Source organism: Oncorhynchus clarkii, chromosome 6 (genome assembly GCF_045791955.1).
Source record: "Oncorhynchus clarkii lewisi isolate Uvic-CL-2024 chromosome 6, UVic_Ocla_1.0, whole genome shotgun sequence".
In the NCBI taxonomy this organism is placed as follows: domain Eukaryota; kingdom Metazoa; phylum Chordata; class Actinopteri; order Salmoniformes; family Salmonidae; genus Oncorhynchus; species Oncorhynchus clarkii.
The window spans coordinates 35,054,980-35,080,525 of NC_092152.1; the positions used below are offsets into that span (position 1 = coordinate 35,054,980).

At 42.6% G+C, this 25,546-nt stretch overlaps 1 protein-coding gene across 1 annotated transcript in view; it reads left to right on the forward strand.

Annotated features, from left to right (window-relative positions):
• Positions 1–355: 355 nt before the first annotated feature.
• LOC139411055 (autism susceptibility gene 2 protein-like) overlaps positions 356–25,546 on the forward strand; it is a 394,290-nt gene continuing 369,099 nt past the window's right edge. The window contains exon 1 of the mRNA XM_071156850.1: positions 356–1,692. Within this exon, the coding sequence (XP_071012951.1) occupies positions 1,399–1,692 (294 nt within the window). The 5' untranslated portion in view covers positions 356–1,398. The remainder of the gene's footprint in view (positions 1,693–25,546) is intronic.

Sequence of the window (25,546 nt, forward strand, 5' to 3'; positions counted from 1 at the left end):
ATGATTAAAGAAGCATATCCTCTGCCCACTCAAGTCAAATCGCGCATTATAGTTGAAAAAGTGTTATAGCCTAAAGGTGTTGGCTATACTGTAGAGATTGGCACATCGGTAGTATACTTTTTCGGGAAGCCTGACTGATACGCATTTGGCAACTGTCAAACTGCTGACAGGCCGCTCACCAGTAGCCTGGGCAGTGGGGCATTTCTATTCGCTAACAGTAGGACGTCAGAGTGGGGGCGACTACATGGACCCGTAGGCTGCGACAGACGTATTTGTAGCCAGACAAATTACACAAAAGGAATGCGAATATTGTAGCCTATGCCTCATCACAAAGTTACTGTGCGGAATTTAAAAGTAGGCCTAGGCTATATATAAACTAGCTCACTTCCTTTGGGTAATTTGCAGAGCTGGCGGAAGTAGCCTACGTCAGTTATCTCGGCTCTCTGAGGCTTTTATTGCACACTAATTTCAGATGTAGGGAAAAGAGGGGAGAGTAGATTTGAATCACCCCCTGTCGCTTTAAGGACACTTATCAAAGCTTTGCATATATGCGAAAGGGAAAAATACGATGAGCCACGAGCAACTGAGCAACCAAGGACGGAATTCAGGAGTGGATTGATGTTTAATAACTTACACGGGCCTGGAATAGCCGATGCCTTTGCCTTATGGGGTTTGATCATATACAGTGGATTGTCGTATGCTGAAGTCGCTAAACGGAGGATCATTTGGAAAATATTGCGCATAAGTAGCGAGAGATTTGGAGATCCCTGCCCTCGTGGATTTTATCGCGCAAAGGTTTAGCCCTACGGTGGAACTTGTCAGATGAATATGGTTAACCGTTGAAACACGCTAATAGCCTACAGAGAGGATTATCAACTTATGTAGCCTATTATCTTATCCATTATTGATAAGCACCTAATACGCATTTTGACGGATATTATCTAGACTCTTTTTTTTGACAGCGGATCATGGATTGGGTGGTGGAAAACAACGGGCAGCGACATGATTTCTCTGCGCTGTCTGCGGTATTCAGCTATTAACATTGTGTTATTCCAATGCAACAAAGTTGCAAAGGAAGTGGAGTGCATAAATTGTAACTATTTCGCTGTTTTGCACCTGCTTATGTGAAGAACGCGTCGATGTTACAGTATCTAGTCGCTTAAAATACGTGAGGATTTGCATCGCTTCTTCCTCGCCCGCATGGAATATTTGAACATTTGTTTATTGTATTCGGGAGGTTTATATTCAAGGTCATTCCGTGATTACTTATAGATGTATTATTTATACATCCGTATCTACTAGTGATAACACTATAGTTTATTATTTCGGTTGGCCGCACAGGGAATCCGCTTTACGTTAGGTGATTTATAGTGATTTTGTCATTGCAACATTTCTAAAATGGATGGAAAATTGAAGCAGAGCCGGAGATCCCGTTCCAAACGTGAGAGGGTACGGAGACGGGAGGCAGTGGGCAAGGATGCCCGCAGTCCGAAACCATCGTCTTGTTCAGATAGGGAGCAAAGTCCTGGGAGGGATCTCGTCTCCCAGAATGGTAAAAAGTCTCCACACTCAACACCCTCTGCCAGAACCTCGCGCCCCCCTCGTCGAAAGAGACGAGAATCCAGTTCTCAAGAAGAGGATATCATTGATGAATTTGCCATTGCCAGTTTCGTCAGCCTGGACTGTCTGGAGGTAAGGCTTATAATTACACATGTCGAACACCTCCGTATTTGCATAAGTTTTCAGCGTGACTAATGAGTTGCTATTCATGAAATGCTGTCACATAACGGTTTGTTTGACAGCAAATAAACAGGTGCTGTTTTCTCTGCAGTGTTGATGAGTGGAATGACTTGTAGATCTTTTTCTTGTTCTTGTTGTTATGGCTTTTCTTTTTATATAGCTACTGTACTCAACAAGGGTCTACAGACCCTTTAGATTCATTAGATACACAATTTACATAATTTCATGCATCTATAAGCATGTGGAGTGTGCATGTATTCATTGGATGGTCCAACGTGTCATTGATCATCTGTTTCTAGTAGTTTTGATGGTGATTGAACCTCAGGTGAAGTCTACAAATGAGATTGCGGATTATTAATCTCTATCCTTAGATCTCATTATGATCTATTGTAGTAACATGAAACATCTGTCCAAGCTCTAGAGTTGTCTAAAAAAGTTTACATTTGTATTAGTAATTGGTAATTAATACCTTTTTTTTGTATTGGTAATTAATAATTATGTGAGGCCTACTTAGTATCTGCCATAATTCCTTTAGCCTACATGTTAGTGGCTGGCTGTGGCTGCAAAGGTCAGAGGAACTAAACCCATAGACATCTGCTACTACTTTACTCAGTTGAGTGTGATGATGTAAGCAACACAGTGTGTTGTAATTTCTGCTTGTTCCCCACAGGGACCAAACCACGTGCATGGTACAGGACTGCATTACGTAGCTTGACCTATTGGCTTATTACTAGATTTGAGTGCATACGTATTGTCCCTGATATCATCTTTTTTTTTTGTGGACATAAATGGCCAACAGTGTTTACTCACTGGGAGCTTGTCATCAATTTGTCACCTCTCATCTGTTAACAAGGTTAACCTGTCAGGGTCCCCGTAATTACATTGCTCTTCCATTAACTTAGGCCTTCAATGCCACTTACCGGGGTTCAGTGTGAAAGAAGATAGTGTCTAAGAGGAGGGTGCAGAGGGTACATGGAAGTGTGTGTATGTAGGAGAGGGTGATGGGGAGAGGCCTGGTGTGTGTGTGTGTGTGTGTGTGTGTGTGTGTGTGTGTGTGTGTGTGTGTGTGTGCTTGGTGCGTGAGTGCATGGGTGTATTATGAGCTCAGACGTGATATTTGTGTGCGTGCCTCCGGTGCTCGCTGCTTATGGCAGTCTGACAGGTTCTGACTCTGAAAGGCCTCTGGGAAGTCTGAGCAAAGTGCTTCTCAAATAGGATCTCACCAGGAGAGCAGTGGATAGGCTGTCAACAGGGTCTCGTCCTTCAGTGACATCTACACGTGAATGAATGCTGTACTCGACCAGACAGCGAATCAGGCATGATGCAGCTTTCATCAATTCATTCCAATTCATTTAATTAATTCCATCAAATGGATAGTTGTCATATTTGCATGATAATGGGTTGGATGCAGTGATAGTTTGCGTAGAGCTACGTGTGGGTTATACTCACATCTGGAAAGCCTACATATGTGATAGGGCTAAGCAGGAATGATGTTAACATTGTTTATAATACGACCAGCTGTTCCCCTAACACTAAATACAGCTTCAGTTGAGGTGCAGCCACTCTATGTTCTGTTTATGATTTGTATCAGCAGCAGAGACTATTCAATGTGCTACTGATACTTCTTGATACAGAGAGAACCCTATCACCTAGCATGACTGCAGCGCTAATTGCTTATCAATTATCCAACCGGCACGGCACCATTAGCTATTAAATAACATTCTGGCCTATTGCATCATGCTCTAATAAGCACAGTGCAGTATAGTTGAAAGAGTATTCTTAACCTCACATTATTCACTGATGGCCAATGCCCTGTTCATGACGGGCCACAGAGCCTGGATCTGATTAAAGTGGGAACTTTCACAGTAAATTGAGATCATTCTCACATTTTCCCAGGGTTCATTGAACCCATGCTGCTCTACATTACTGTACACAGTGTTTATGCAAACGTGCATGGTGAGTTTCTGCTGCTTTATCTATGTGGCACTGACTATCCAGTGTAGCCGTTGGAATGTATTGCGTTCACATTAAACATGTCTCAGTAGTGGTTCATTTAGAAGCTTTGGATTCGATAGGATAAAGATGCCCGCTGCTCTTATGATGGCTTATGCTGTGTGCATACTGCAGCTTGTTCTGCTCCCGTAGCCCATTTTATTATGTCAGAAACCAATCCACCACATTGGCCACATTTGGTTATGGTTTGTTTATTTGTTTGGAGTCCCCATTTCACCCGGAGAGCCGCTTACCTGTGTAAATCAACTGTACAAACAATGCTATGCTAGAGTGATTGGAAATGCAAGATGAGGTATGTAGAATAGAACCACTCAGTGTGGGTTTGGCAAAGCTTTCTCTCACATGCCTATTAAGACAATTATACAATATTGCTTAAGCCCCTCAAAAGGCCCCCCGTGGGTAATGAACTAACAGCAATGATAAGAAAATGTTGCAATTATCCACCTTCCATAATAGAAATGAGATGTGTGATTTTACCCCTCTCTTTGTGTGACGTTGAGACGAGAGTGGCAAATCCCCCTCGCTAATCCACAGAGTTGATTCTTATGTTCATCTGTTTAGGCATGAACTTTATAATTTATATGTTTTTTCATTTACAGAGACTGCCCCCCCCCCCCCCCCCTCTAACCATCATTCATTTGTAATATTTGGAATGTGTGTGTGTGTGTGTGTGTGTGTGTAGGGGGAGGGGGGGGGGTGTTATTACACTGTCTTACATTATATCCTTAAAAATAGTACATTACTTGTCATAAACAAACATGTCAAGCCAGTAGCCTACTGTTTTCTGTTATAGCTGTTGTAATAGAAGCTGCATATGTAACATTTCAGCAGTGTGTTGGAGGAATAAACGGAAAGCTGTACATCAACAGTATAATAGCTTTTGATATCTAGACTAGTTGGGATGTTGCTAAAAGCTGTTGTTAGAACAACTCAACAGTGTGTTGAACTACAAGCCATACAGCAACACCTATAGTATTTGGTCTCTTGTTCCAGAGGCCTGTTAACCTGTTTTTTTATGGTTTTCATGTTGCAATACCGCTCAGTGTTTTCGTTGCTCTTTCAGTGTGATGGCTGTAGTGCAACATTCCAAGCCTGACACGTCCCGTGAAGAAAGGCTTAATAAGGCCCATGGGGTGTCCCTGGGACCCATCTCTCCCAAACTGTCATGCTCGGTGGTGGCGAGAAAGTGGAGAGAGAGCATCCTTTTGGCTATGCTGCTGAGGCTGTGTGTCCAATATATATAGACATATTATCCCCACCCTAGGAAGGGAATGTTCTCTCCAGAGGGTTTGTGGTGATGTCACATGCACCCCTTATGGTCCCCCTGCTGAACCGTCATTGTCTGTTATGAGAATTAATGAATAGCTTGGCTGCTGTGACTATCACTAGTAGATGCGCTGACAAGTGTCTTCACTGACATTTTCAACCTCTCCCTGACCCGAGTCTGTAATGCCTAGATGTTTCAAGCAGACCACCATAGTCCCTGTGCCCAAGAACGCCAAGGTAGCCTGTCTAAATGACTATCGCCCCGTAGCACTCACACATCTGTAGCCATGAAATGCTTTGAAAGGCTGGTCATGGCTCACATCAACACCATCATCCCAGACACCCTGGACCCACTCCAATTCGCATACCACCCCAACAGATCCACAGATGATGCAATCTCTATTGCACTCCACACTGCCCTCTCCTACCTGGACAAGAGGAAACACCATAGCGCAGCATTCAACACTATAATGCCCTCCAAGCTCATCACTAAGCTCAGGACACTGGGATTGAACACCTCCCTCTGCAACTGGATCCTGGACTTCCAGACGGGCTGCTCCCAGGTGGTTAGGGTAGGCAACAATACATCTGCCACAGTGACCCTCAACACAGGGTGCCCTCAGGGGTGCATGCTTAGTCCCCTCTTGTACTCCCTGTTCACCCACAACTGCATGGCAGCACACGACTCCAGCACCGTTATTAAGTTTGTTGACAACACAACGGTGGTTGGCCTGATCAACAACGACGATAACTGCCTATAAAGAGGAGGTCAGTGACTTGGCAGCGTGGTGCCAGGACAACAACGTCTCCTTCACCGTCAGCAAGACAAAGGAGCTGATCGTGTACTACAGGAAACAAAGGGCCGAGCACACCCACATCTACATCGACGGAGCTGTAGTGGAGCGGGTCAAGAGCTTCAAGTTCCTCTGTGTCCACATCACTAAGGAATGATCATGGTCCACACACACCAACACTGTCTTGAAGAAGACACGACAACGACATGGGCCCTCAGATTCTCAAAAAGTTCTAAAGTTGCACCATTGAGAGCATCGTGACTGGCTGCATCACCGCCTGGTATGGCCACTGCTTGGCATCTGACTACAAGGCGCTACAGAGGGTAGTGTGTACGTCCCAGTACGTCACTGGGGCTGAGCTCCCTGCCATCCAGGACCTAGGAAGGCCCTAAAAATGGTCATGGCAAGCAGTACCAAGTTATCGTTACTCATTGTGTATTTATTTATTTTGTTATTATTTTTAATTATTTCTCTTTCTTTGTCTCTTTGTTGAGAAGGGCCCGTAAGTAAGCATTTCACTACACACAAAATAACAGCTGCTCAACACATGTATGTGACAAATAACATTTAATGTCACTGTTAGTCTACACCTGTTGTTTATGAAGCAGGTGACAAATAACATTTGATTTGAGATGTGTTATGTGCTGCTTTTGATTCCTTTTTCATTTGATTGTTGTTTCCCTGTGAGAGGTATTGCTGCTGTCTCTGCCAGTGTAATAGCTAGATGTGTTGTGTGCTTCTGAGTTGTTGTTTCCCTGTGAGAGGTATTGCTGCTGCCTCTGCCAGTGTAATAGCTAGATGTGTTATGTGCTGCTGAGTTGTTGTTTCTTGCGCCTTCCTTTCTCTCTCTTGATCTGCTTTGTGTGGTGAGTGACAGGATGTAATTATCAAGTGATTAAGATGTTGTCTTGAAGCCTGAGAAGGATTAGACCTTTGACTGGATAAAATTGCCTGTTCATTCGCTGGCTGCTTGCTGCTCTTATTTATGGGATTCCCTGAGTCTGACCAGGCTCTGCTTTCCTCTGTGCTCATTCACTCATAATCAATGAAACAATGTTGAATAAAACAAGGTTAAATAATACGTTATTTGGAGATAATGTCTCCCCGTTTGCCAATAAAGCAACATTATTTTTGCATAATGGTTGACATAATTTGGCATTTGGCTGCAGAAAATGCTAAATTACTGGCTGGCAAGGAGGCAAGTGAAAGATTTTTACAATAAAAAGAATGAAACATAAGTAGAGGGAACACTAAGTGGCTCATTAAATCATGTGTGTTTTCCTTTTGGCCTAGTCCCCTCATTGACAGAGAGCAGTTGAACAGACAGTAAATGGCTTGCTGGTTCATACTCTCATATAGCTACATCAACATCTCTCAAGTGGATCCCTTTTTTAAAACTTGTTTGTCTGAGGAGGTCTATACAAGTACTTTTCTGGGCACTTGGGCCCATCATGTACTAAGGTCTATTGGCTGGCTTTGCCGAGTAGCGCATTTACAAAATCCCCCCGCTTTCAGAATAAAGTAGTAAGTAAAAAGGCAATTTTACATTTTATTTACCATTGGAACATTCAGTGCAGTAGAGAGGACTATTGCATACAGTCAGTAATACAATACCTGCATCATTATGCAGATCAACTAAACATTAACTTTATACTCACAACAAATAAGTATAGACATAATAATCACCGCCATCCTATGTTATTACCTAATTATGCACGCCTTTGAGTGAACTGAGGATAGTCCCAGTCAGTATTAGATAGAACGTTGTGTCTCTGCCCACCTGTGGTGAAAACAACCTGTGGTTACCTACACTCTTAGAAAAAAAGGGTTCTTCGGCTGTCCCCATAGAAGAACCCTTTTTGGTGTAGGCGCACATAAAAAAAAAACTACATTTAAAAGTTTGTTGTTTTCTTACATTAAGAATTTTAAATGTCATGGAATATCCTTGTGTGTAGCAATGTCAGATTGATAATGTTATTTAATTGTTAAAATAGGAATAGGATTTTTCAAATAGGATTTTCAAAATTTGAATGCTAACGTCTGTTCGTATATTAGAATATTCTAATAACCGTGTCCATCCCTAATTTCCGTTAGCTTTCTCATGATTTCAGGGTTTGAGCGTTTATTTTGAGAGATGCAATGACTGGCTATATCTCTATAGAGGGTCTCGGAGCATGTTTTCTTTATAAATTACTCTAGCTGTGAAGGCAATTAGCGTAACAGTTGTCGACATGCTCCCTCCTACGAATGTGAGATAGGAGCATTAGCTCTGAGGGGAATAGTCTTTCTGGTTGGAGTGATACTAACAATAATTGCTGCAGATCTCTATTCCCAGCCTGAAATAAGATATTGAGGTGGCTGCTGCTTGCCATTGCTGCTGCCTCCATTGGGCTCCCTCCATGGATCAGCTTCTCTCTGCCTTCCTTGTTAAAGAGCCACTGAACACGCCGATTGGCATGTGTGTTTCTCTGTTGCTCATTAGAGAAAGAGATTTCAGTCTTAGAGATATGTCTCCGGACTGATTCTGCATTTAGTTAATGAGGTTTGCCCCCCCATCAGACACTGTAGACACTGAAGCCTATTTCACTTCTTCAAAATGATTGTAAGAAATCTGTAATTTTGTCATTTTAGTTGCGCAATTTTACATCTAACTACGCAACATGTCTTATGTAAACAAAGTCGTTACTGCTGGGCAGGTCTGTCTCACTGTCTATGCTATTGAATAAAAAGCGACCACGGCAGCTGTTCATCCCATGTTTGTGGGCAAATGGACATCGTCAAATGAAAGCCCAAACTTAATTTACCCGTTGTGATGCACGGATGTTCCTAACTCCATTTGAGACGAGTGACTTTGTGACCAAGGTTCCTATTTACACTTTGTAGTCAATTTTGACACTAGAATAATTGCTTCTGACTCGTAATGATGCCACAGGCTATTTTCAACGGGATTCATTGCTTTTTAAAGGCTTGCACTCTTTAAATGTGGAATTCAGAAGTCAATGAGGTGCTTCAGCCGCCGATCATATCTCAGAAGGCCTTTTCAGCGGAGACAGACAGAGCTGTCTGTCTGTCAAATATTAGCTTTTGTGTGAGAAGATATCCAAACTTGGACTTGGACTGATGTTGTTTTCCAGCAGAATAATAAGCAGTGCCTGGCCAAGTTCATAGAGCTTAGATAAGACTTGGTCACGCAACGCTGGGGAATCTGTTTCATTTAGATTTCTACTTTTACCCCTCATTCTTTATCAGTCTTTTTATGGCTAGTTAGCCAATGCTGAGCTGCTTTATTTTCTCATGTGGAAGCAAAGCGCTTGTTCCACTCCGTGGGTATATATATATATATAGACTATGCATATAAATAAAGCAGTTCCTTGGTTTTCTTCATCTTTAGTGTCTCTGAAGTCCATGTTAAACTGACTGCGTCTGTAGGAACAGTAGGCAAGGGTTTGTTATATTTTCTGTCTTACACAATATTTTGTGTGAAGATATAGACATGCGAGATGTAGTTAGTACATTATGCTGGACCTCTGCAACCAGTTTGGCAGGAATAGTGAGAAAGAGATCTAACACTTATGACTCAGGTTGACAGATGTGCCATAGTATTGGGTCTAGAATCAGTGCTCTCTCTCCTGACTTCTGCATTATGGGGGTTATATACACCTAAAATGGTTCTTCAGCTGTCCCCATAGGATAACCCTCTTTGGTTCCAGGTAGAACTGTTTTGGTTCCAAGTTGAACGATTTAGGTTTCCATGTAGAACCAGAGAGGGTTCTACATGGAACCCAAAAGGGTTTTACCCAAAACCAAAAAGGGTTTTACCTGGAATCAAAAAGGTTATCCTATTGGGACAGCCAAAGAACCATTTCTTCTATGTAATCTATGTACTCATCTTACTTGATTCGGGGTTGTTCGCTCCTTTCAGGGAGAGCACTTTGCCACATTTTCTAAAACAAGGACACACACACACACACACACACACACATACACACACACACACACGGTGTGGAATGAGACAACAATTACACTGGCACACACACAACTATACAGCGTGAGGCAAATTATCAAGTCAATATAGATGAAAACAGATGGTGGTGAGAGAAAGGTAGAATCATTTATTATATTTGTAAAGTGCTTTTCGTTATACAAGAATGATCTCAAAGGGACCTTCACTGCTGCAGAAATGTTTTGGCACCCGTCCCCAGATCTGTGCCTCGACACAATCCTGTCTCGGAGCTCTACAGACAACTCCTTCGACCTCATGGCTTGGTGTTTGCTCTGACATGCATTGTGGGACCTTATATAGACAGGTGTGTGCCTTTCCAAATCATGTCCAATCAATTGAATTTACCCCAGGTGAACTCCAATCAAGTTGTAGAAACAGCTCAAGCATGCACCTGAGCTCAATTTCGAGTCTCATAGCAAAAAGTCTGATTACTTACGTAGTATATATATATATATATATATATATATATAAGGTTGTAACGTAACAAGATGTGGAAAACTTCAAGGGGTCTGAATACTTTACAAAGGTGCTGAAACGCTCCCCCACAGCCACTGCTTGCTAGGGATGGGAGAAAAAATGATACATTAGATTATCACAATATTATTTTTAACGATATCACATAGATTCTACATCTCCAACTACCGATTCTTATAAGGTTGTTAACGCTAGCTAGAACTAGTTGGCCGTACCTGTGCCAAAACTCTGGTACTTCTTCTTTTTAAATAGACATGTTTTCAACACTTTTATTTCCATGACTGATCAAAGCTCGTTTTCTCATGACTCTCTGCGGTCCCTCTGCAGCAGACATAACATCGAATCGCAATAAAATCACACTATCGAATCTCAGTACAAAAAGAATCGTATCAACATCTCAGTATCGTGATAATATCGTATCATGAGGTCCCTGTCAATTCCCAGCCCTAAGATTTGCATTTGGTATCTCCTTTAGCTTCTTACCCAACTGCTCTCTATGTGTTGGTGAAATGATCACTGCTGTAGTTGTTTGTTAAAGGACAAAACAGACTATCGAGGAATGGTTCAAAGGAATTGGTGGCTATTCTTTTGCCTCTCACCAGAACATCGACCGTAATTTTCTGTTAATTTTACGATTAGTTAAGTAACTATAGTGGCGGCCTGTAGTCTTCCAGGCTACTGGTTAATTAACTCCTGTCTGGCAGACAGCAGAGAGAATCCTTCTGCCTGGCAGCAGAGAGAGAAACCACCCCAGTGCATAGCCTCACACAGCACAGTGCATAAATCCTCCTATTTTCATTATCTGCTCCAGGTGTTGATGAAACAATTCCCCTGCTGGATAATCATATTTCCCTTCCCGCTTGCCAAAAAAGACTGAGGAGAGAGGAGAAAGAGAGGAGAGAGAAAGAGAGCGAGAGAAAGGGAGCTCCGATCTGCATCCGTCTGAATGACTAGACTCCCCCTCTTCCCAGCATTTCAATTTGCACAATAATACTAGGGGAGGAAAAGGGGCAGGAAACAGAGGCTGCAGACACTGACAGGCAGACTACACTCAGGAAGGGAGGAATGTATGGTGGAGGAGGAGGAGGGAGGGAGGTAGGGAGGGGTGTGTGTCTGTGTGTGTGTAATAGGGTGTTCTAGCCGGGTGACGCCACCATGGTACAGTGGTGCCACTCAGAGCAGGGGTTGTGTGATATGAGTGGTTCTGTGTGTGGTAGAATGTTTCAGCCGGGTGACGCACGCCACCATGGTACAGTGGTGCCACTCGGAGCAGGGGCTGTGTATGTGTGGGGAGGGGGGATTACAGAGTGACAGTGAGTGACAGAACGGTGGCCGTCGTCATGTGTACTCACAGCCAGATCCACCCGCGCCATAAATAGAAAGAATGGCATGGCACAGCAGCTCAGCCTTCATAGGCGATGAGTGATGCTAAACTGAGAAACAGGCATGCGAGTAATGGACAGGGGGGGGGGGGGGGGAATGCAGTCGCCTGAGCTGACAGTTGTCAACACATTTAGACAGGCTGCTTCACTGAAATACATTTATCTGTACAGGTAATTGACTTGACAAACATACAGACATCTGAGATATGTTCTTTTGGTAGAGTGATTTGTTTCCATTTGTACCGATAGCTACATTTTGTAGTAGTTGTTAGTCAGTGGGTGGTTACTAGTGTTTAACCATAGGAAAGGGAGAAAATCACAGCACAGGCATAGTCCTACCCTACACTACACTACGCAGTGGTTCTACTATCCTACAGACCAGGTATTCCCATATATATATATATATATATATATTAAATGGACTGTTTGAAAATGTAAAAAATATATATATTCTATATAATATATATATATATATTTTTTACATTTTCAAACAGTCCATTTAATATTTTCCAACAGGGCTACTATACATTTGGGTGAGTTTTTTTCTCACCTGAGTAGCCTCGTTTCACTGCCAAAAATAAAATGAAACCATCTTGTGTTCAGTGAAATAACAACACAATGTCAAATACAGGTAGCCTAGTCAAATAATTAACATCCAATCATATTAACCGTTACTCTCTCGGGAATTCCACTAACGGTCCGTATGTAGCCAAACGTAACTGCTGCTCATGTTGGTATCTGTACTGATGGCGCAAAAGCCATGACAGAGAGACATAGTGGAGTGGTAACGCGCATGCAAGCAGTTGCTCCCAACGCCACTTGGAAACACTGCAGCATCCACCGAGAGGCTCTTGCTGCCAAGGGAATGACTGACAGCTTGAAAGACGTTTTGGAATATGGTTAACTTTGTTAAAGCAAGGACCCTGAACTCTCATGTATTTTCTGCACTATGCAATGATGTAGGCAGCGACCATGTAATGCTTTTACAACATACATGAGTGCGCTGGTTATCAAGGGGCAAGGTATTGACAAGTTCTATTTAATTGAGAGACGAGCTTAAAGTTTTCTTTACTGACCATAATTTTCACTTGTCTGACCGCTTGCATGATGACGAGTTTCTCACACGACTGGCCTTTCTGGGTGATGTTTTTTTCCTGCCTGAATGATGTGAATCTAGGATTACAGGGACTCTCCGCAACTATATTCAATGTGTGGGGCAAATTGAGGCGATGATTAAGAAGTTGGAGCTCTTCTCTGTCTGCATTAACAAGGACAACACACAAGTATTTCCATCATTGTATGATTTTTTGTGTGCAAATGAACTCAATCTTACAGACAATGTCAAATGTGATACAGCGAAGCACCTGAGTGAGTTGGGTGCGCAATTACGCTGGTACTTTCCCGAAACAGATGACACAAACAACTGGATTCGTTATCCCTTTCATGCCCTGCCTCAAGCCCACTTACCAATATCTGAACAAGAGAGCCTATCAAAATTGCAACAAGCGGTTCTGTGAAAATTGAATTTAATCCGAAGCCACTACCAGATTTCTGGATTGGGCTGCGCTCAGAGTATCCTGCCTTGGCAAATCGCCTCTGTTAAGACACTGATGCCCTTTGCAACCACGTACCTATCTGAGAGTGGATTCTCGACCCTCACTAGCATGAAAACTAAATGCAGGCACATACTGTGCATGGAAAATTATTTAAGACTGAGACTCTCTCCAGTACAACCCAACATCGCAGAGATATGGGAATCCTTTCAAGCACACCTTTCTCATTAACCTGTGGTGAGTTATTCACAATTTTCGATGAACAAATAAGGTTTTATATGTAAGATGGTTAAATAAAGAGCAACATTATTGATTATTATTATTTGTGCCCTGGTCCTATAAGAGCTCTTTGTCACTTCCTATGAGCCAGGTTGTGACAAAAGCTCACACTCATTCTTATGTTTAATAAATGTATCGTATAGTGGGTGTGTGTGGCAAGCTTACAATGATGGCAAAAAACAACATTTGAGATTGCACTGACCCTGGTGCTAGAGGGGGTACGCAGCTGAAGGTTGAATGTTTGAAGGGGTACAGGACTATAAAGAGTTTGGGAACCACTGCTATAGACAGAGGCCTACCATACACAGGGGTTCTGCTATCCTATACACTACACACTGGTTCTGCTATCCTACAGACCGAGACCTACACTACACAATGGTTCTGCTATCCTACAGACAGAGGCCTACACTACACACTGGTTCTGCTATCCTACAGACCGAGACCTACACTACACAATGGTTCTGCTATCCTACAGACAGAGGCCTACACTACACACTGGTTCTGCTATCCTACAGACAGAGGCCTACACTACACAATGGTTCTGCTATCCTACAGGCAGAGGCCTACCTACCCTACACAGTGGTTCGGTTGTTTGTTCTGCTACAGGCACTGCAAGAATCTGCCTGTCTGGCTGAATCTGTCTGGTTGTTCATTTGTTTTGTAAGTATATACATGTCAGGAATCCATGGCAGACAAAGAGGAAGTGAGCTAATGTGTAATTTGGGGCCCGTAGGTCAAGAACACAAGCCATTGTTCAGTGCAGCAGAATGCACAATGTTTTTTCTGTTCAAACACTGCAGCCCTATAAGCCCTTCAGAGGAAATAGATGGGAGGGGTGAAAACAAGACAGATAGGAAGAGCGAGAGTGAGAAAACGTGTTGTAAAAAATCAAACAGTAATTGTGTTGTTTCCCTAACCTGAAGTCATGGGTGTAGAAGAGGCTTGTGTTCCCATAGTAACCCAAGCTTCTTTATCTCAGTAAAGATATGGTCCTGGGCTGGGGCTTTGCCTGAGTGCTGATTTGCATGCTTGGTGGTTTTTAGGAGTTTGGCCTCAGCCTCTATATCGCCACAATTGGATTACATGATTGGGCTGGAAGCTGGTGGCAGGTATCTGCTGCTCTGAACACCATCTTATCAGTGGCAGCACATTCCAGTGTGGGGAGGGGAAGGGAAGGGAAGAAAGGCTGGGGTGCCACCTTGCTAACCATGCAAACCAACTAACCCCCACAGGACAGGAGAAGGCAAAACAGCAATCATATGCTGGTTATCCACACGTGAGCTGGGAAGTGAACACATGAACTGTATGGTTATAGTAACACCACTGAATGTTGTTTCCATTGGGGCCAGGTAGGAATAAGATGATGCGGAGATGTGGAAAGGGAGGCAAAGTGGAGAGAAATAGAAGTGTTCAGAGATGGGCAAAATGGAGCGAGAGAAAAGTGGAAAGAGATCTCCCCTTCTGTGGACTTAAGCTATTCATCATCAGTGTTTTGAAGGCATTTTCTTGTTCTCCGGTGAGATGTTTGCTGTTCCTGTTGCATTTCTTTATCTCATATGAGACATCCTGTTCCTCAGTGAATGTTTTTGTTCCATTACAGATACAGTACTTATCACCTTCACTAAAGCCTACGCCTTTATTGAACTGCAATGCATCATCATCTATCTGTAAAGGCCATCGCCGATGAACGACCAGCTCCCAGAAATCTTTATTTTAAGCCACTTCTGTACGAAAGGCGCTATATCAAATAAATGTATTACTATCATTTAAACCAGAGTTCACAACATCAGATATATACTACAGTACAGTCTGTTGAAATACAGCTCCATTACTTTACCAGAAAATACACAACAAGGTGGCAGGCAACAAACACAATGTTTCTACTGTATGGTTAATATGGAATACTTTCTAACACATTTGTTCTGTGTTCCTCCATGAAGTGTGTATTGACAAAGCATTCGAAAGGGGATATTCTTTGAACGCGTGTGTGAACAAAACCGACAGAACCCAGTCATACCCCAGCAGCAGGCCCTCCTGCAGCCTGACCCTCCACGCTCTCTCTGCCGTCATTGCTGTACTTTTTAATGATATGTGGTGGGTCTAAAAGACGTTATTCCGCCTGCATTGTGCAGCTAAAAACGTCCCGTCCTGATTGGCTGACTGCAACACACACAGTGCTGTGCTGCCTGGGAGAGGAGGAGCTAGGCGAGCTAACTGAACATGACACACAGGGCCGTACTCATGTTTGGACACACCTATTCATTCAAGGGTTTTTCTTTATTTTTGACTAGGTTCTACATTGTATAATAATAGTGGAGACATCAAAACTATGAAATAACACATGGAATCCTGTAGTAACCAAAGAAGTGTCTGGTACTGTATATTTTATCTCAACCCCTGTCCTGACCTGCAAGGCATTTACAAGTGACTCTATAGATTGCGTAGACAGCCTCACAAGTCCTCAACTTGCAGCTTCATTAAATAGTACCCGCAAAACACCAGTCTCAACGTCAACAGGGAAGAGGCGTTTCCGGGATACTGGCCTTCTAGTCAGAGTTCCTCTGTCCAGTGTCTGTGTTCTTTTGCCCATCTTAATCTTGTATTTTTATTGGCCTGTCTGAGATATGGCTTTTTCTTTGCAACTCTGCCTAGAAGGCCAGCATCCCGGAGTCACCTCATTGTGCATGACACAAGTACTTTTTCCAACAGTTGTTTACAGACAGATTATTTCACATATAAATCACTGTATCACAATTCCAGTGCATCAAAAGTTTACATACACTAATTTGACTGTGCCTTTAAACAGCTTGGGAAATTCCAGAAAATTATGTCATGGCTTTAGAAGCTTCTGATAGGCTAATTGACATAATTTGAGTCAATTGGAGGTGTACCTGTGGATGTATTTCAAGACCTACATTCAAACTCAGTGCCTCTTTGCTTGACATCATGGGAAAATCAAAAGAAATGTCAATTAGCCTATCAGAAGCTTCTAAAGCCATTACATAATTTTTTGGAATTTTCCAAGCTGTTTAAAGGCACAGTCAACTTAGTGTATGTAAACTTCTGATCCACTGGAATTGTGATACAGTGATTTATACGTGAAATAATCTGTCTGTAAATAATTGTTGGAAAAATGACTTGTGTCATGCACAAAGTAGATGTCCTAACCGACTTGCCAAAACTATAGTTTGTTAACAAGAAATGTGTAAAGCGGTTGAAAAATGAGTTTTAATGACCCCAACCTAAGTGCATGTAAACTTCCGACTTCAACTGTATATCAACGAATTGGCGAGGGCACTAGTGCAGTTTGCAGCACCCTCATTATACTAGAATCTGAAGTCAAATGTTTACTGTTTGCTGATGATCTGGTGCTTCTGTCCCCCAACCAAGGATGGCCTACAGCAGCACCTAGAACTTCAGCACAGATTCTGTCAGACCTGGGCCCTGACAGTAAATCTCAGTAAGACATGTCATCAAAAGGAACATACAATTTTACATACCAATTAGGATCTGGCTAAAAATACTTGAATCAGTTATAAAACTCATTGCCCTTTATGGTTGTGAGGTCTGGGGTCCACTCACCAACCAAGAATTCACAAAATGGGACAAACACCAAATTGAGACTCTGCATGCAGAATTCTGCAAAAATATCCACAGTGTATAACGTAAAACACCAAATATTGCATGCAGAGCAGAATTAGGCCGATACTCGCTAATTATCAAAATTCCGAAATGAGCTGATTAATTCTACAACCACCTACAAGGAAATGATTCCCAAACCTTCCATAACAAAGCCATCACCTACAGAGAAATGCTTCTGGAGAAGCAAGTTGGTCCCAGGGCTCTTATCACAAACACAAGCAGACCCCAAAGAGCCCCAGGACAGCAACACAATTAGACCCAACCAAATAATGAGAAAGCAAAAATATAATTAATTGACACTTTGAAAAGAATTTACAAAAAAACTGAGCAAACTAGAAATGCTATTTGGCCCTAAACAGAGAGTACACAGTGGCAGAATACCTGACCACTATGAATGACCCAACATTAAGGACATCTTTGACTTTGACTATGACAATGTGGGTGAAATACAACGGTGTGCCATCACAGCAGCAATATGTGTGACCTGTTGGCACAAGAAAAGGGCAACAAGGGAAGAACAAACACCATTGTAAATACAACCTATATTTATGTTTATTTATTTTCCCTTTTTTACTTTAACTATTTGCACATCATTACAACACTTTATATCGACTTAATATTGCATTTGAAAAGTTTATTATTTTGGAACTTTTATGAGGGTAGTGCTTACTGTTTATTTTCTATTGTTTATTTAACTTTTGTTATATAATTCACTTGCTTTGGCCATATAAACATATGTTTCCCATGCCAATAAAGCCACCTTAAATTGAGGGAGAGAGATGTGCAGTTTTGTCACACAACACAGTGCTACAGATGTCTCAAGTTTCGAGGGAACTTGCAATTGGCATGCTGACTGCAGGAATGTCCACACGAGCTGTTTCCAGAGAATTTAATGTTTATTTCTATACCATAAACCGCTTCCAACGTTCATCCAGCCTCACAACCGCAGACCAAGTGTAACCACGCCAGCCCAGGACCTCCACATCCGGCTTCTTCACCTGCGGGATCGTCTGAGACCAGCCACCCGCGGAGCTGATGAAACTGAGGAGTATAGGGCCTACCAAGTGGCGCAGTGGTCTAAGACAATGCATCTCAGTGCTAGCTGTGCCACTAGAGATCCTGGGCTGCGACCGGGAGACCCATGGGGCGGCGTACAATTGGTCTGGGTTAGGGGAGGTTTTGGCCGGCAGGGATGTCCTTGTCCCATCACGCACTAGCGACTCCTGTGGCGGGCCGGGCGCAGTGCATGCTGACATGGTCGCCAGGTGTACAGTGTTTTTGCCGACACATTGGTGCGGCTGGCTTCCTTCCGGGTTAAGCGGGCATTGTGTCAAGAAGCAGTGCGGCTTGGTTGGGTTGTGTTTCGGAGGACGCACGGCTCTCGACCTTCACCTCTCACGAGTCCGTACGGGAGTTGCAGCAATGAGACAAGACTGTAACTACCATTTGGATACCACGAAATTGTGGAGAAAAAGAGGTAAAAAACATACAAAACAAATATATAAAAAAATACTGATAAGTATTTCGGTCTGCAAAGCCCTTTTGTGCTGAAAAACTAATTCTGATTTGCTGGGCCTAGCTCCTAGAATAAGAGTAGCCTGAGGGTTTGAAGGGTATACCTGCCTCAGCACATCTACTTAAGTGAAGGAGTGTCAACCAACCAATGGAAAGGACTCCACAAAGTAAAGGACTCCATAAAGGAGAGCTGTAAGGAAACTGTAAACCAGTAAATCCATCAGTCAGCACTAAACCAGAACCACAAGCCCACAGAGCTCCGCCAGGTTATTAGCCCAGGCACTAGGCCTATCTCTCCAGCCAGACATCCAGCCTCTATAATGCCAAATGAGCAATGACTGAACACTCCTCTGGCCGGAACAAATGCCCTCCCAGGCCCGCGCCCCTGCCAAGTCATGTGAAATCCATTGATTTCTTTATTTGAACTGTAACTCAACTGAAATCATTGAAATTGTTGCATGTTGATTTTATAATTTTGTTCAGTGTATTTATAGGGCATATGGTGTCATTTGGGATGCAGTACTTGATCTCGTGGTTGTGACTCCTGGCTGGAGGAGTGTTTAGTCACCAGAGCATTGCTCATCTGTCATTATAAAGGCTATATATATATATATATAGAGAGAGATTTCTAGTCCACACTTCTCCTAGGATTTAATCTGTATTAGCTGAAAGGTCAGTCACTATGTGCCTTAACATATTTTGGCATGGTAGCGTGCCACTTCAGTATGTTTCAGCATTTGTTACAAATGGCCTGTCACCACGAACTTCAGAACTATTTTTATTTATTTTTTATTTTTACCTTTATTTAACTAGGCAAGTCAGTTTAAGAACAAACTATTATTTTCAATGACCTAGGAACAGTGGGTTAACTGCATTGTTCAGGGGCAGAACAACAGATTTTTACCTTGTTAGCTCAGGGATTCGATCTTGCAACCTTTCAGTTACAAGTCCAACGCTAGGCTACCAACGCTAGGCTACCTGCCGCCCCTACAGGAATCAGGGATTAGTGAAGTTGCAATCCAGATCTCCCGTTTCAAAGCACACAGTGATCCTTGTTCTTCCTAAAGTAACATCGCTCAGCCCACGTACAACAGAAATATTTCCATTTAAACAGTCTCCTGCTGAAACGAGTCCAAGGCTTCCGCCTGCAGCCAACAACTGGAGGGGAAAGGCTAGAGGATACTGTCTTTTTCTATTCTCTTTGTATATCTCTCTCTTTATCTCTCTCTTTCCTACTCTCTTTGTCATTCTCAATCTCTTTCTCTCTCTCAATCACTTTCTCTCCCTCCCTCCCTCGCTCTCCCTCCCCTCCCCTGTCTCTCTGTCCCTCTCCTTCTCTCTCCCTTTCTCTCTCATTCCCTCTGAGAGGACAGTCGCTCACTTTCTATCCTCCCATAAGAATTCTTGTCAATGTCAGAGGCAGAGGCTGGTGCATTGTAGTTGAAAAAGGTAAATAGTTTGTCTGCCTGGCTTATAAATAATGTGACTCAGCGCCTGGCAAAATGTGTCTCGATTGCGGCAGCGGGGATGAAATGGCAGGAATATTTTATTAAACCTCTGCTCGGCTACCGAGACACATGTTTATTCTCGCTGATGATTGCTTGTCTGACCTTAGTAACCCAGATGGCAATGTTAGATCCAAAATGTGTTTGCCTCTTTTTACTTTGTCACCGCTAATGCTTCACTTCTATTTCTAATGATCCATTATGAATTGTTCTATTGTCAAAGGCCATTTTAGCACATTTCCCCCGTAGATTCTATGAGACTGTGCATGTGTTGTTCTGAGGAGTTGTTACATTGGTCCTTTCTCGTGTGCGTGTGTGCTCGTGTGCGTGCAGGTGAATGCGTGCGCGCGGGTGTGCGTGTGATGTACCTGTGTGTGCAAACGTGAACGTGTTTACGGAGGCCACGGGATATATGGTCCGTTGAGAGTTAGCCGTTGCTGGCTGCGGGACACAGGGGAGTTGTGCTAGGCACTGTAGCTGTGCTTTTGTAAGTGAGCTGCCCATGGGAGTGGGAGGAAGGGTGATGAGGTTTCCTGTGTGTGTTTGCCCATGCAGCTTGTTCGGGGTGAGCGCCAGAGTCAAGTGTTGGGTTACACAGCTCAGTAACACTGTTCTGTGTAGCTTACACCACAGCACACCCGCACTAGCACACTGCTTACGTTATCCAATAGTGGTATATCTCTCACCTGGTGTACTCTGAGACTGAGAACCCGTCCGCCCCCTCAACTCTGTCGCCAACCTCAGGCCGCAGCGTCCCATGTCTGTTCTCACGTTTAGCAATTGGGCTTTTATACAGAGTATCAGTAATTGAATGGGAAAGTGTGTTCTCCTGTAATGTGTGTAGCGACCAGAGTTCTCGTGTTCAGCTTGGAAGGGGATTGAATGGAAAGTGGTGAGCTTTTACCTCTTAGCTAGGTTTTAGAAGTAGGATTTGAAATGGCTCTCTGACTTCAAATGGAGTCGTCAGGGTTTCTCCACTTTCCGATCTGTCATTCAATATTAGGCTGGGGAACACAACGCAACAGCTGGGCTGCTAGCAAGACCCAGCTGTCTAGGAAAAAAAATCATTCTAACAGCTCTTTAAACAAGTACCCGTTTACAGGTTGAAAATAAAATTAAGTGGACTCAATGTATTTTCTAGATGAGATGATGAGGATTATAATAAATTCTGCTTTGATGTCATACATGCAAGCCAAATGAGTCCAAATGTGCACTTCACATTTCCATAACATAAAACTCATGTAATATACGGTGTTGACGCTTATGATCACTATGCTTGATGTACAGTTACAAGTTGACATGGCGTCATACCCTGGATTGTTCTGAACGGAATGAGCCCATGTTTGTCGTATTGTGAAAACAATTTGTCAGGGGATCATCCATCTGAATGCACCAACATTACGATCGGCTTCTCTTCATTTCCTTGTAAGATCGTATTCTGTAACTTAGCTAGTCATGTTGGCAATAGAACACATTTCAAATGATGCCTACCTGATTTTATAATGGACCGTTTTTGGAATGTGTAAACAACAACAACTATTGTGTGATGGCAGGGATGCAGGGGTGTGTTCCAAACAAAACAACTACAAGTGTGTTTGCTGTAGTTCCTCAACAGCACAGCTAGGAGAGCTCAAAATAGCACCTTATAGTTAAAGACTCTTCTTTGAGTCATAAAAGTGCTTTGAAAAGTGGACTCAATGTGCACACTTTGGAGAGGTGTGTGTGTGTGTGTGTGTGTGTGGGGACTCAGAGACAGCAGTTGGACCTCTCACTTAACTTGTTATGGCTGCAATCCCACTACCAGGATCGATATGACAACTACCAGTGAAAATAGAGGCCGCTAAAATTCAAACCACAGAACTCTCATAATTACAATTCCTAAACATACATGTGTCTTATATCATTTTAAAGGTAATCTCGTTGTTAATCCCATCAAAGTGTCCGGTTTCAAATATGCTTTTCAGCGAAAGCACTACAAACGATTATGTTAGGTCTCCACCAAACCACAATAAGCATAGCCATTTTCCAGCGAAATATAGCATTCACAAAAAGCAGAAATCATCATAAATGTAGATGATAATACAAGTTATACACATGGAATTATAGATATACCTCTCCTTAATGCAACCGCTGTGTCAGATTTTAAAAAAAAGTTTACGGAAAAAGCAACCCATGCAATAATCTGAGACGGAGCTCAGAACAGTGGCCAAATTAGCCGCCATTTGGAGTCAACAGAAACCAGAAAATACATGATAAATGTTTCCTTACCTTTGATGAACTTCATCAGAATGCAGTCCTAGGAATCCCAGGTCCACAATAAATGCTTGATTTTTTCGAAAATGTCCGTTATTTATGTACAATTAGCTACATTGGTTAGCGCGTTTGGTAAACAATTCCAAAGTCACAAAGCGGGTCCACTATAACGTGACGAAATGTCCAAAAGTTCCGTAACAGTCAGTAGAAACATGTCAAACGATGTACTGAATCAATCTTTAGAATGTTGTTTACATATATCTTGAATAACGTTCCAACCGGAGAATTAGAATGACTTCAGCTGACCGGTGGAACGCAGGTCCTTCCCCTGTGAACGCGCATGGTGAAAGTATGGTCAACTCGTGGCAGTGGTGACTATTTCCTGTCTTATTCGACCCCCCTTCACATTAGAGTCATCAGACAAAGTTCTATTGACTGTTGACATCTAGTGGAAGGCGTATGAAGTGAAAACTCATCCATATGTTGCTGTAATTTCAATGAGAGCTTGGTCGAAAATCTGCCACCCCCAGATAAAATACAAACAGGAAGTGGAATTTCTCAGGTTTTTGCCTGCAATATGAGTTCTGTTATACTCACAGACATAATTCAAACAGTTTTAGAAACTTCAGAGTGTTTGCTATCCAATACTAATAATAATATGCATATATTAGCAACTGAGACTGAGGAGCTGGCCGTTTACAATGGGCACCTTTTCATCCAAGCTACTCAATACTGCCCCTGCAGCCATAAAAACTTACATAATTTTTTTTCTTAAGTTGCACCTACACCAAATTTTCCATGGATATTCTTACCATGTTACTTCATGTATCCAGAGTATTTTCAGATTTCGCTTTCAACAAATGCGGCGAAAATTATGGTAAATGTAAAAAGCACATAAAATCAACACTGTAATGTTTGGATTCAGTCTTGTGTCAGATCAACTGTTTTGTCCTCAATTTTAGTCTCCTGATTTCCCCATAATCTCCAAACGTTTCCCTTTTAATTACTACCATGGTTCTGCATATGCTTTTCATTTTTCTTACGTAAGAAACATTTCTATTTAGCCCTGTCCATATAGGCCCATTCCCACGAGTGTAAAGGGTTAAGAGGAATACCTTCTTTCTCTTTGTCTGTGAAAATGTAGAGTTACTAATTGGATATTCACTTCTTAGTAATACATTTGAACATATGTAGACAATAGTTTGTTGATTTGCCATTGGTATTTCCACACCTTTTCCTGAAACATGATATTTTATTCATAGAACACATTTATGATATGACAGTTCTAGTGAGTCATGAAGGCAAAGGAGGTAAAAAAAAAATCCATTTTGCTGAGTGTTACAGATAAGCTACAGTGGGTCTGAAGCACCACAAGACATTTATGCAAAGTGTTCTTCACTAGTGACAAATAGATCAGAACTGTATTATGCTCTAAAACACTATTAGAGACTTGATGCCACAATCACTGTTATACATTGATGCTCCCACGCTCAATGTCTTGCCTAGCCCTGGTTTGCTGATTTCCAGCGAGACTTGAGTTGCCGTACTAACACTGTCAAGAGGCACCTTCTCCTCTCCATCTCTTATACTAATTAGGGTAGTAGGCAGGTGGGACATCAGACTGATGTTAATATTCTATCCTGCTGCTGCTGCTGTGGTGAGGCTGCTGTCGGAACAGAACACAAGCTCACAGGTGGTCAGGTCTAAGGGAAACCCTGCACGTACAGGAGAACATCTAATCTCTCTCTCCACTGGTGAAGTCTAACTGTGTGAAACACACACTTCACATTTGTGCCTGAAGATTGGACCATTTAAAAAAAAAAAAAAGGCTGTTTTCATCTCAATGTTTCTCCTGACCGTTTGCATTAACTGTCAGTGCTGTTTGGTTCTTCTACAGCAGGGATGGGCTCGCTGATCATTTTCCAAAAACAACATTTCATTTACGGCCTCCCAAAAAGGCTAGGGCTGGCTCTCGACTGCATGTGTGTGTACGCAGACACACAAGCCACTGCGGCCCCTAATGATAAGTTCCGATTTTCTTGTGGCCCCCACTCCCTTTGAAGTTGCCCATCCTTGTTCTAAGGTATGGGGCTTTTCTTGTTCAGTAATAACTCATACTGTACAGTTATTCGCTGTTTCATAGTACATCATGCACATGTAATTTGATTCATATCATTGGATTACAGTTGCCAGAGAAAAAGGTCAGCTGAATATGTGATGAAGTGCCGGCAGTAGAGAGTACAGTAGAATAGACTGGAGGACTATCACTACCTCTAACACAGTTCTGTACTGCTGAATCTCTATTTCTGTCCTTTCTCACTCAGTCGGATGAATGGCTTAAACCATGATATAACAGCCTAGCTCAATTTCTCTAATTGCTCCCTCCTATGTATAATTATCACTTCCACAACACTGTGTTTGGAGCTTCACATTGGCACCAGCTTTTACCACCGTGTTGCTGATTTAGCATTTTAGTATCTTGTTTACTTTGATTTGAGCGAGGGGAAGAGGCAGACACATATTTCCTCACATTTTAATTAGAGGCATTTTATATAAATTATATAAATTTTACACTCAAACTGGGATTTTGCTCGGCTTACTGTGTGTGCGTGCGTGTTCATGGAGGGCACATACTTTATGTGTGTGTGTGTGTATGAATATTATCTGAACATGGATGAATGGTCCTGGAGCACATTGTAGATTGTCAGTGTGCTCCCTGGAGGCTGGTCCAGCCAGCAGAGTGTTAGTAATGGACTGATTTACCTACTGCTGCTGCCTGCTATTCCCTCCTTACTGCTCCACTGTGTGTGTGTGTGTGTGTGTGTGTGTGTGTGTGTGTGTGTGTGTGTGTGTGTGTGTGTGTGTGTGTGTGTGTGTGTGTGTGTGCTCCCTCCCTACTGCTCCAGTGAACAAAGCAAAGCCTGGCTCATTGCTCCCCTGTGGCACAGACACACACCCAACATCGAGAGCAGGTGTCACAGAAAGGGCCACTTCTGTCACTTTGTGTCACACTCAAGATTTTTGGGGGGAGGGAATTTTCCATTGTTGAATTAATATTGTGTAATTCTTTAGAATTGATTATTCTGTGGGTATTAGGGTTTCATAGCGGGAACCGGGTTACCGAGAT